A 13077-nucleotide genomic window follows, 5' to 3' on the forward strand; every position below is an offset into this window, starting at 1 on the left:
TTTTCATTTGTAGCACCTTAATTTTACAAACAACGCTTTTATCAGAAAATGTGTAAAGCTCATGAAATCAATGGATTATTACAATAACTGTAGTCACATTTAATTCTGATTAGTCGTTGCAACCCTAATGTAGGTGCATGGAATTAGTGTGTCTCAAATATCCACATATAAGAAAATATATATTCTGAGGAACAACATTATTCTGTGTGTAGAAAATTGTTGAAGTAGAACCATTTTTATATGTCAACTTTTCTCTGAGTTTCATGAACAGTTTGTAAAACCTGAAGGTTTTGCCACTTTAAGTCTTAATTGTGGCAGACAGGAATATGGAGACAAGAGCATTGTTGGTAAAGTGTATCTAAGCACATACACATTTATGCAGTGACAAAGCCATTTGAAAGAAGCAAGAGAAATAAGCACAGCAGTTCTTTGGATCTCCCAAATTAAATCATCAGTAATTGCACCACAAGTGACGTTTCAGATCAGAGCCCTTGATCAGACCTGAAAATCTTGGAAATGTATGTCTCGCTCTACATTTGACAAAACAAATCATAGGTATAGCACTTGAAAGATCATTGTTATCGATCTCAATCTAATCCACACATGTCAATCCACTGAAAATATTAGGTGTTAAACAGGCTCGATATGACATAAAAGGACATAGTGACCGGAAAGGAAAGGAGTCTTACTTCATCTTGTTTACATGATTTGTTCTACGTTCCTTTAATAGAAAGCCTCCCCTCATTTAAGATGTTTTACAGTAACACTTTAGACAGCGCCAGTGAATTATTTTAACACCATCCTACACATTAAATATTTAGATACCGCTAACTACTTTAGCAGAGCAACGAGCATTCATGGTGAAATTGGCTTGCTCTTTTGACAATGCATTATACAACCTGAGGCATATCCAGTGCAATGTCATACTAAAATGATTTATTTTTTATTTTGGAACATTCAGCCCTACAAAGACAAAACACAAACTTAAAAGAGTACATAAAAGCCAGTTTAAAAACTAATTTTGCAGATAGCCTATTTATCTTTAAATTATTATGGGGTGTAGTATATTTGACTTAGAATATATTTAATTATATTACATAAATATTACACAATTGAGCAAACATTATATCTCACAAAAATTAAACAAGAATATATACCCTACAATTAACACTGTTCCATTCATCTTTCTGTCTTTCATATCACGCTGCCGCCTCATAATAAACCCTTTGAATGGACTGTTGAAAAGTTGAAGTCTTTAATATAATGTTCTTCAGTGATAAATCTTGTGCTTTCCCATCATGCCCTTGGCTTGTCTCCAGCGTTTCCATCGCTACGGTGCTGAGGGCCCCTGAATCAGACACAACCTGTTGCTTGGGTACAACTGGAGACTGGAACAAGTGGCCTTTATGTAACCACCCACAGCTCGATTCTGCGCTGCTCTCCTCCACTAGACTCTCTCACTTTAATGAGCATCCTTTGTGCCGACGTGTTTTAGCGCTGGATTGAGAGGATAAACTTTACCCTTCCGTAAATTAACAAACAGTAATTATGTCATGCACTTTTTACTCAAATATCTCATGAATTAGAAGTAAATAGAGGCGTTTCACAGCATCAGAGAAAACACCTGCAGATCAAGAAGCAACTGTATTTTTGAGTGTGTTATTTCAGTGTAATTATGGATTTAAGATTATAAACTGTTGATAAAAAGTGTGGCCCTCTTTTTAATGAACCTGCAGCGATATTCAATAAACGTACAGCAGAAATGCATGTTCAATCTAACAGAAAATCCATTTATTATTGGACCTGACACTTGGCAAAAAATATTGCACATGTTTATGGACGGTAAAGTTTATGTCTATTGATTTTCACTTGCACCTCAACTTAATAAGGTCACATACTAATAAAATGTACAATAAAGGCCTCAGCTGGCTGTAAAATGCCCGACACATTGACTCTTAAATCAGGCTTTCATTATGGCTGGCGACGGAGAAATTGGCTTTTAGTTTGCAAAATTGTCACTATGTCCTTTATGTATTCTCAAGACAGAAGAGAGAAAGAAATGAGCCACTGAAATGCAGTTTCATGATCAGGAAATTACACAACAATGTGAGGTCCAATTACAGTGGCATCAGACTGTATCTATTTTGCTCATGTTCAGTTCTGCACACAAACAAACAACGTTTTTTGGACGTGTGTGTGTGTGTGTGTGTGTGTGTGTGGGTGTGGGTGTGTGTGTGTGTGTGTGTTTTGCCACCTTATTACAATATCAAGCATTAATAACATGGTCATCACATGGTAAGATCCTTGATAGAGTCAGTTTGTTCTGAATTAATCACCATTTGTTACCATCAGGACATGTTTATTAAGGATGAATAAATATACATTGTTAAAATAGAAAATCATGTCAAATTAAAAGTGAATCTCAAACTGCATATTCAGTGTGCAGTGACATTATTCTTATTCTACTAATTATTATCATAGGTACTGTAGGTTTTAATAATGATGTGTATACTGTGTAATATTCATAGACTGGATTCACTTTTGAATTGAACTTAATAATATAATATAATATAAATTGATTAAAATTATTTCAAAAATGTTTTTATCATACCACAATGGGTAATGACATGTTACTCTTAACTGGAGCTGTAAAATGAACATTGCACCTATAAACCCAATTGAAAGTCTTTAAACAGAAACATTAAATTCAAGAATAAAGCCAAATGTGACATGGAACATAATGTGATTTCAATTGAAAGAAGCTGGAATTAACTCAGAATATCACAAAATATGATAAATCAAGGTGATATCAGAGCCATTTACTATTGTATTTTACATTATCCGTTTACTTACAGTAGAAGGAGATTATAATAGTAATACTTGACTCCATAATGATTATAATAGTAATACTTGACTCCATAATGTTTTTTCTACAGCTATATGACACAATTTTACCACAAATTATTCTTTTTGCGAAGATCAAACGCACGTAAATTCAAAATTGTGGGTTATTTTTTGTTATAAAGACTTTTTAAAGAGTCTATAGATGAACATAACACTGGATATTTATCTGTCATTACACATAAAACTGTACTGACCATGTCCGAGTCAGCTCCTCTCTGCTCCGGCAGCAGAGGCTTCTCCTCCGTGAACTGCTGCTCCTTCCCCGCCATCCTGGACACCAACCTAGAATCACCATGGCAACACACATCAGTACTCACCCCTTTAGTCAATTCATCATCACATTTCTATGTTTCTGCAAATGGACTGTTTATCATTTGCATTGTCCTGAGGCGTTGGAGAAGAAATACAGCAAAACAAAAGACCGGAAGTGCCGCAATGTGATTCCATATTTGAGCAAGAACATGTTTAATCTTAATTAAAAAGAAAAAAAAGAGAGGACATCATGGAGAAGGAGAGGGCGGACACTACACCAAGGGTCCTCATGGACCAAAAACATGCAGGCGTGTGTTGGCTTTGAGATTTGACCGCCAGCATTATTGTCATTCAGTCAAAATTGTTGTATTAAATGAGGTTAAAATGGGTTGGATTCAAGTAGTGGTAAAACGTTGAAAAATAGAAACGTGCTTTTGGATGTGCAGGGAAAGGAAAACCATATATATTCTCTAATACCGTACCACTCGAGTAAGGCTGTAGTCGATGAAATAAATTCTAAGTATGTCTATAATTTGCTGTATCTGTACCCAAAGTGCACAATTACAAATATTTGCACAGAAAACCACTACTAAACAGTGTAAAAATGCGGATTAAATTCACGATTCACTCCTAAATCTCACACAATGATGTTAGAATGAGAACAAGGCCTAAAAAGTGATGGATAGAAAACCTGTTGAGTATTTCCAGGGGATCCAACATGAAGAACACTAAAAGGCAAAGAGAAGACTATTTGGAATGATTCACTAGACACAACTATAGCTCAGATTCCTGCATTCAGAAGAGAAATTGTCTCCGTTACCGGTACCTTTGAGGCACTCAAAGCACTTTGGATCAAGAATACAAGATAAATCTAAATTTTGACCTGCTTTTCATCCTGTTGTTTTTCAGAGATGCCTAGTGAGCATGGAGCAGCATCACAGTCTTCGCCAAGCCCCAGACAAAAGAGCAAAGATCCCCTTCTAAAGTGTAATTAGAGTGGACTGCTGGGCTGGAGGGCGGCTCTGGGGCTGTGTCAGTGACAGGACAGAAACCCCTCACCGTGGAGGACGAGAGAAACCGCACGTACTCGGCTTCTTAAAGGAAGAGTTAAAACAAAAGCAACATGAGAATGCTTATGCCCAGGAAAATGTTCACTATTTCTTAACAGTTATCAGTTTATGGGAGTAACATTTATCTTTAATTGTTTTTTTTATTTTTGGACATTTTGGGACATTGCACATTAATGGACATTCCTGTAAATGTCCCATTTTTAGTTGTAAAGCTAATTTTCAATTGTAGCCTCCACATACTCCACATACTCACATACTACTTAACCAGCCTCATGATCGGAATAGGTACATTATGTAAAAAAGCAATAACAACAAAATAATAATAATTGTTTCACACAAGGCAACATTATTTCCATTGATATTTCACATTTTATGACTTACAATTCCTGTGGCTCAGTGAATAGACTTTAAAACAGCTTTGCTTATGTACAACTCTCTCCGTGGCCTAGCACCAAAGTACATCTCTTAGTACATCTATGAACATTCAGCTAACATAAAATATGCCATATCTGTACAATGACATTACATTGAACACAATTTTAAGCTTATCAGAAATTGCAGGTTTGGTTTTGTCAAATTTAAATTGAATCCACCAGACCAACTTAATTAGGCCAATGTTTTGAATGGGAAGCTCTTATGTTTAGCTGTCACAGAGCTGCAAACTGTGGACTTCAACACATTTGTTACAATAATAATGGTGAACTAGCCCTAAACCAGAGAAGCGAAAAGGAGCTCATTTTAGACTGCCATATATTCCTCCCTGAAATGTTTTCATCTGGAGTTTGACACATCCTCTAGGCAAGAATTGGTATAAAACCTTCAGAGGACATCATCATCTCCTGACAAAGTGAATACAGCAGCAGCACCCAGCTCTCTTACAATTCACTGAAAGAAATAAAATCCGTATCCCAATTTTACCCACGTATTGCTCTGTAAATTGTTATTGCTCGTCTCAAACCATTTCAGTCATTTGGAATATTATTTTGATATACACCCCACATCAGAGAATCTTTTGTGGTGTGTCTAGCAGTGTGGGAATAGGACAGTTGCAATATTGCATGATACGGTTGTTAAGAAAAATCAAAACCCAGACACTAATCAATAATAAAACTAGTTCTTCATCAATAGCAGTACTATGTTTAAGTTTAAAATGTTGGAATTGGGAAAAGCAGTGTAACAAGTGCAGTTACACTTCCTTTGGGGGGGCGTCCAGCCAAACATGTATCTTGACGCTCCTCTCATCCCCCAATCAGGCATTCTCCCTTAACACTCCAAACTTAAACATCCTCTCTCACGTGCTTAAGTAACACAGCTGTAGCGAAATCGTTTTGCATTAGTCTGCACTAGTTTCCCCTGAATGCTGTTTGGAGTGGTTTAAATTATTCGTTAGAGATCTTATCAGGGGCTTTTTATATTTCCTCATCTTGCATATTTAGATTTACCACTTTCATGTGAAGTCGGATAAATCATAAATATCACTTTGCAAGTTATAAAAACATAAACACTGCAACAAGTTGTTTGCTCAAGTCGGACAAATGGGAATTCTGGAAACTGTGCGAACGAGTCGTGAGGGCGTTTGATTGGTGGAAGTCAAAAAAGAGATTCACAACATAAATATTCACAACATAAAGATATTTTGTGTACATAAGTGAACATTAAACTCTTGAGAACTACTGTAAGCAACTAATGAGATCGTTACTCAATATTTTGAGCAGAAACTAACAGATACAGAGTGTGTTTTCAGGATCCAACCAAAAGCACACAGACAGCTTGGGTGAACAACCAACGCCCTCACAGAAAACTTCTATCCAAAGACAAGTCTCCATGGAAGTGTTATTTGCCTTGAATGTCACAAATAAATCACAAAAATCACAACATATTTATCCAGTGTGAAAAAAACTAAAACATTCTGGCTTCACAATAATAAATACTGTGTAGATTGATTGAAAACTGTCTTCCTTATTCACCTGGATTGTTTTTCCGTATAACAAATGTCTATGAGCGCTGCAGATGACTTTGGCCTGTCTCGATCCCTAATGACAGCCAGTGGTAGTTAAACACATTGGCTCTATAAATAACCCACAGAGGCAGACAACCCGGGCCGTTTGATCGTCTCTGTGTTTATCGAAGTCAATCACTGCACTGATGTCTGGAGATGTAAGTTCAGGTCAAAACAGGCTGTAAAAGAGATCAAATGTTACTGCCCAAAGCATCACGGACGATAAACAAGTGTATTCACTGTTTCTATTCAGTATTTTAGTGTGTTTTTCAAGCTATTAGAAGAAAAGGTGGAGCTCAATGCTGCAGTCTGAATCATCACTAGAGGGAATTCAACAAAGGGGAAAAACTAACTGCAAAATGTGTCTTGTTTTTGTGATTGACAGTCAAATGCCAAGAAGATACAAAATACATTTTTCACCCTGTCATTCAATAAGAATTGTCAGTTTTAAAAGTCTCTGGGCGATTACAGCTCCTGCTTTGTGATGAATTCAAACAGTTCATTGAATTTATTGTCTACTTTGAACACAAGCAAAACATGTGGCACAAAAAACATTTAATAACGTTTTTGAGGATTAAACATAAACTAATCTATTTACAAATGCAGGGTTATAAAAGAAAATAAGGGTACATTTTGGTTGACTCTCAAGAAGAAGTGATGTCCTACATGAAACAGCTCTTTAGCTCAGCGTGGGAGAGATAGGACGTTCTTTTGGCCTGCCGACTATAAGTCTTCACAAAGAAACTTCAAACCTTAAAAACACTGCTGTCTCTCGAAGCACAGCCTTCTCTGAGTTAGACAGAGACGCTGCCTTCACAGCAGTTTGAGAGGAACAAATTGGACGCGTCCTCTTTCTGCACTCACTTTCTTGTTGTTCTATTCAGTTTTTCAGTCACTGTTGCCATGACAACTTGCTCTGAGCTCATTAGGTCTGGCTCACCTTCTCAGTTTGGTGTATTTTTATGTGATATGAATGAGATCTTAAGTGTTTTACCCCTGCCCTCCAACAGATATAATTATTCTACTTCACATTGTTTATTCTTTTCTTTACATTGTTTAATTTGTGGTGGTATTTTTTACAGAGCCTCATGTTTAACAGTGTGACAAGTTTGTGTTCTTGTTGAGACTGTGGATGGAAATGACAGTTTGTCCTAGTTTTGCACTTCACGGAGCCTGTCTGAACTACAATCCAGGCTTATCTGTGAACACGTACTCACTGTATTATACTTTTTGGTATACAAAAGTACACATAGTAGGCTCAAATGCACGTCTAACTTACACTATATCTTAGGTCAACAAGATTGAATCAAAAGAATGGAATGTATGGACTGGCTTTAAATACGCACTTGCACCTAGATAAAAAAAGTGAGTGGTGGTGTGAAATAATGTATTGCTGTAACAACAGATGTATGTACGTTTTTAGCATGGAATCATCAATAATACAACTTAATTGCTCCATGGACGCACAGGAGGCCATTTGTGTCCCTTCAGAAATACATTTTGTACGGGTATGGAAAGTGTTGTGTCTAACCCCTATTATTGCAAAAACAACCGTAGACCTATAAAACTCAATGCAAACGAATGCTTTCCAATGAGTGATTATTAATTTGACATATGTTGTACGCCAGGTTTGGACCAAGAAATATCTGGATCTAGTGAGATTTAACCTGGATTTTGATACTACAGATAATCTTGACACTTTATAATTCACATTTTTAACACCAAATAGTAATTATTCTTAATATTACAATGGTTTTATACTAGTTCTGAGAACTCTGATAGAGCTAGACTTTTTTGTTATTTTCAGCATTGATACTTCAAGTAGGGGTGGTCGATATTGACAAAATTTATAATTTAACACATCTTACTATTAAAACCATGCGAAATTCCTTTTGCGGCAGACTGCAATTCCAATATTGAAGTCTTCCAATTCCGTGTTACAGTGTAGGTCACCAAATGCAACACCAGAACAAACAGCCTTCAAATAACAAAGGCAATCTCAGTTCCAGTACGCATTGTTTATAGGACTAACGAGATGAACTCTCCCTGTCACTCTCTTACATGACAGAAGGCAGCTTTGGCCCGTGATATAAATAACCTTTAATGCCGGTTTTGCGGCCCATTCACAAACACAAAGTGACCGCAGCAGTGTAGCACCGCCTCTGCGTTTGTGTCTCTGTCCTCCTCCTGCTCCGCTCACAGGCCCAATGCAGGCTCTGTCAATCCCAGGCATTGTGTTGGAGGACAGGGTAAAGATAGGACTGGAGCGGGTCTTTGAGATGACCAGGTCTGGGACAGATGCATTGATCCCACATTCACCACCAGCTCACTATTAGCTCGGCCGTGGGCTTTTATTAAACATGTGCTCACTTTCCATTATAGGACCAAAATAACATCAAGGCTTGCAAAATAATGTCTGGAAATCATTTGTATGTTTACCCAAGGCTGAACTGTATCCTATTTTTACATTGGAATGATAGATTTAAGGGATGTAATAAAGTAAATTTTGTTTTGTCTCAGCACAGAAATATTGTAAAAGCAGCTTTTAGAGTCTAATTATCTAATTATAGAGCGTATTATCCTCGGCAAACCAGGAAGTAAGGCTGCTGTGCCGTTAGCATGCTAGTTGATGATAGCATTACTGTGATGGCAAAACTCCTGTCCTGCCACTGAAATCTGTGGAAAGGGTTTATGAATTAATTGCGGTGAATAATTAGCGTACGTACGTGCAATGCATTAACAAAGTGAGGAATTAGTGCAAACTGTTTAAAATGAACTAGCTCTGTATTTCACAATGTACAGCGCCTAATGTGCCTGTTGCAACATTAGAATTTATCCATGAAACAATAATACAGATTTTTTTGTTTAAATAATAATCCTCCTCAAATAAGACATGGTAGTTTAGCAGTCATTGTGAGTGTTGAAACATCTGTCTTTTTTTAGTTAATTTATCAAAAAGTATTCTATGTAAAGTGGCACTGACTTGATTTAATTTAGAGTTGCACTAAGTAACTTTTCTGTGGAGTGTCCACCACCAGCTTGTCTTGGTGATTTGGAGATATTTCTTTGCCTTGAATATTCTACAGTATGGCATTAAACTTATCTGTGTCCTTGGGAGACCAGATATATCAGATTTGTGGAGAGAAGACAGCAGATGTTCTTAAGGTCTTTTCAGCAGTAATAACATAACTGAATAATTACAAGATCGATTATTATCATTCCAGGGAAAGCGAGATAGTGGCAGACCCTCCAACAGAGAAGTTACAAAGTGCCTCTTTTAAATAACTTCAGGATTCATGTAGGTTTCGTTATAAAAATGTGTTTTTTTGCGGAGACAGCGGCTGTTAAAGCTTCATCTTCTGTTTTAAAATTTGACAGCACAGACGTATCCAGCCTGTTGTGTGACCTCGCCTGCTGTGACTGAGCTCTGCAGTGAGAGAAGTAACAAATCCTGGCTCATGCTAAGCCAATCCTCCACATGCAGATATATGCAGCAGGATGTAAAAAGGATGTGCGGTGGAATATTGAAATGACTATATTCAATTTGTCTTGGAATCAATTATGGGTGGTCGATGTGTCGAATTAATATTACCATTTTCAAGAAGCCAGATCACAATTCATGTACACTTCCTCTTCATCTCTATACTGCCTTGAAGGTAAATGAAGTAATCAGCTTCTTCAGAAAGTTCAAACTTCACTGTAATAGGTTAAATCCAGCTGACACTCATGCACGAGACAGAGGCTGGCCAATAGGAGGAGTGGGTCTGTGTTTGAGCAGAGATCTGCACTGCACAGAAAATGTATTAACCACGACGTGACAATTTTTTACAAAAGCAGATAGCCATATGGTTCAAATCCCAATTTGAATTTTTTCACCATATTGCCCAGCTGTACTTTATTTTCCATGGTTAAGTATCCTCTTGAGATATTTTTTTATTTATTACTGAGGTTGAAGCTTCTGGTCCAAATAAATAAATCTGATTTACAACTAGACAAATGAAACCAAAAGTTCTCGATTTTATTATAAAAGATAGCATTTGCAAATATATTGCCTGATATATAAATATTTGATTTAATTTTCCCTAGCACTAGATGTTTAATGATAGTGTTGAGTATGTGAGTCAGTCTTTGTACTGATATATGTCACAATGTTGATAACCATCACATTTCCAATCACCTGCAAGTCATTCATGATAAACAACTCAAGATCAATCATAAACAATAACCTCCCTCTCAAAGCAGAATAGAACAAAAACAACTGGACATGACAACAAAGATTCCTCCATAATGAACATCTACTCGTGTTCAACAGGCTGCGCAGTTATTTCCGGTTCCAATGGAAATCAATAGGAGCATTGTGTGGACAGGATGCATCACATATTGTAAACAGAATCGATAAATGCAAACTGGGACAGCCCCGACGAACAGAGACAAACGTAAACAAACTCTGTGGACAGGGTAGAAAAGTACAGCGAAGATAAGCTTAAATATTGATCTGAATGACCTGTTTTATATAAGGGTTTTTCTATGGCAAGGGTCCTTTTTTCATCCTTCTAAAACCCATGGATTGAATTGGGTTGTTTATTTCATAAGAATGAAAATGCAAAGGCAAAGTAATGCTCTATACATTAGTGCTAATGCATTTTAAGTGGGAGAGTTAGTGTGAGCCTCCATCTATCACAAACTATGGGATGGTAACATCCGGAAAAAGGAACATGAGAAACTAGAGAAATACCAAGGCCTCAGAGAGGAGCTGGAGTAGGACTGGAGCGTGAAGGTATCGTGGTGCCCGTAGTGATCGGAGCACTTGGGGCAGTGACCCCCAAACTGGAGGAATGGCTTGAGCAGATCCAGGAAAAACATCGGACATCTCGGTCCAGAAAAGTGCAGTGCAGGAACAGCAAAGATACTGCGCAGAACCCTCTGGTAGTGGACCCGAGCTTGAAGGGGGAGGAATAGAGACCAGGTAAGAGTATGTGTATATATATATATATATATATAGCTACGTCCCTGCCGCTGAGGCAACTTGTCAGGAGAAGTGAGCTGCTGCTGTACAGTGCTCAAGGACCTATCTCGAGATCTTTAGCAGAAAATGCTCCCTTAATTTGGGGTTATTCTTGCATGAATTGCAAGAAAAAATAATTTACAAAACTCCACAAAGATAATTAAGCACCACCAGATGTTGTACTTTGATACCAGAACTCAAATCAGAAAATGGGCCAATGGCTTAATTGGACAGAAAAAATAATAAACATAAATATAAATATTTTTTTATATTTTTTACAGATACAAAAGATAAATAAAAAAAGGACAGTTTCAGAAGTTGATCTTAAAAAATCACATCCAAATACCGTACTTAGTCTTAGCTTCACTAATATTATTTATTTTTTATGGTGTAGTAGCCTCAAAGACTGGTTTAAAAAAAACATGTTTAAAAGTATTGTAGTAGATGCTTGGGGCAGTCATTATTAACAATCTGCAGGTATGCCAGGAGTAAAGTTGTGCATATCAGTGCAGCTGATACAGAGCCTAAAATAGGTGTGGGCCGAGAGAGTGGAGACGGCAGTGGAAAGGTGTGAGCTCAGATAAAGTTAAGCCCACTCATAATGGGGTAACATGAAGCTCCTGACCTCATTAACACTATTGCTGCTGCTGCTGTTGGTGGTGCTACTCCAACAAGGCCTTGTATATCTTTTTAATTTACACAAAACACATTTTTATCAGAGTATTATCAGGCTGATGCAGCCAGGTGGAGCCTGCAGACATGCTGATGGGGCGCTTTTCTAAATATGTGTTGTTGTCCTGGAGGGCAGAGCTCTAATCTGCTGGGAATATGAACTCACGGTCATATTATTAGGTACTCCTTTTATAGGCCAATCTAATCAGCCTTTCTCATGGCACAAACTCACATTTAGGGCATTTAGTGAAAGGGGGAGAAATAAGACTCAATGGCTAATATTTCAAAAACTAGTCAGTGTAATCTGTCATTCGTCCATTGTACAAACATATTCAAACTACTGTAGTCACCTGGAGAAAACAAAACGGCTTTCAAAAAGTTATTCTCAATCTGCGGACCTAGTGTGAATCCTTTTCCATGACATTTCAAAAACAAATTATGTACTTAGTAAATAATAATAAGATGCAAACATTTGGAGATTTTTATTTTGAATATTTCTTTCACAAACAGTAAATCCCCCATAGAGTTGTACAGAGTTTGGTTATATCAGGGGACATAATCAAATTCTACAATGTGAATGCAACCTATTCTAGTAAATCCAATCCAGTAAAGTAAGATGATGACAAAATTATAACTGCAACCAACCAACCACCAATAAAACCCTACTCCACTTCATAAAGTCAAACATTTAACAACCTGGTATTTATCATCAAAAAATCCCTACAAATGGCCATGTTACAATCAACAAAATGCTTCCTCGTTGTTTTCAAGTTTGATAAATCAAAGAAGAGGCTCAAGGCTACAATTACAATTGCCATGATTTCTAAGGGTCTCTCAGTGTTCATTGCAGAAAGAATAAACTGGCAGTGAATTAATTATATATGGCACGACGTTAAAGAAAGGGAGTGCACACTGCAGCGCCGGAGGAAGCCTGAAGCTAAATGAGCGCCGAAGAGGCCCATTCGAAGATTTGTGAAGAGGCTGAGTGTAGATGGGCAACAACTCAATGTTTCAGAGCAATGCCAAGCGACTGCAGGCGAGTCTAACACACTGCAGTACTTTGACTTATAGCATCATACATATATCAATATAGGATAATAGGAAACCTTTGATTAAAATGGTGCTGGTACCTAAACCTTAGATCACAAGTGAAGGTAATTTAGAAACAAATGTTA

At 37.2% G+C, this 13077-nt stretch overlaps 1 protein-coding gene across 5 annotated transcripts in view; it reads right to left on the reverse strand.

Moving 5' to 3' along the window:
• The window catches only part of ndrg4 (NDRG family member 4), a 45074-nt gene that overhangs the window by 22121 nt on the left and 9876 nt on the right, over positions 1-13077 (reverse strand). For all 5 annotated transcript variants that reach the window (XM_072435252.1, XM_072435251.1, XM_072435249.1 and 2 more), the window contains exon 2: positions 3099-3186. In XM_072435252.1, coding sequence (XP_072291353.1) covers positions 3099-3173 — 75 coding nt within the window. In that variant the 5' untranslated portion in view covers positions 3174-3186. The remainder of the gene's footprint in view (positions 1-3098; positions 3187-13077) is intronic.

Source organism: Eucyclogobius newberryi, unplaced genomic scaffold, assembly GCF_026437365.1.
Source record: "Eucyclogobius newberryi isolate DKJ021-1_F unplaced genomic scaffold, fEucNew1.0.hap1 SCAF_7, whole genome shotgun sequence".
Classification (NCBI taxonomy): Eukaryota; Metazoa; Chordata; class Actinopteri; order Gobiiformes; family Gobiidae; genus Eucyclogobius; species Eucyclogobius newberryi.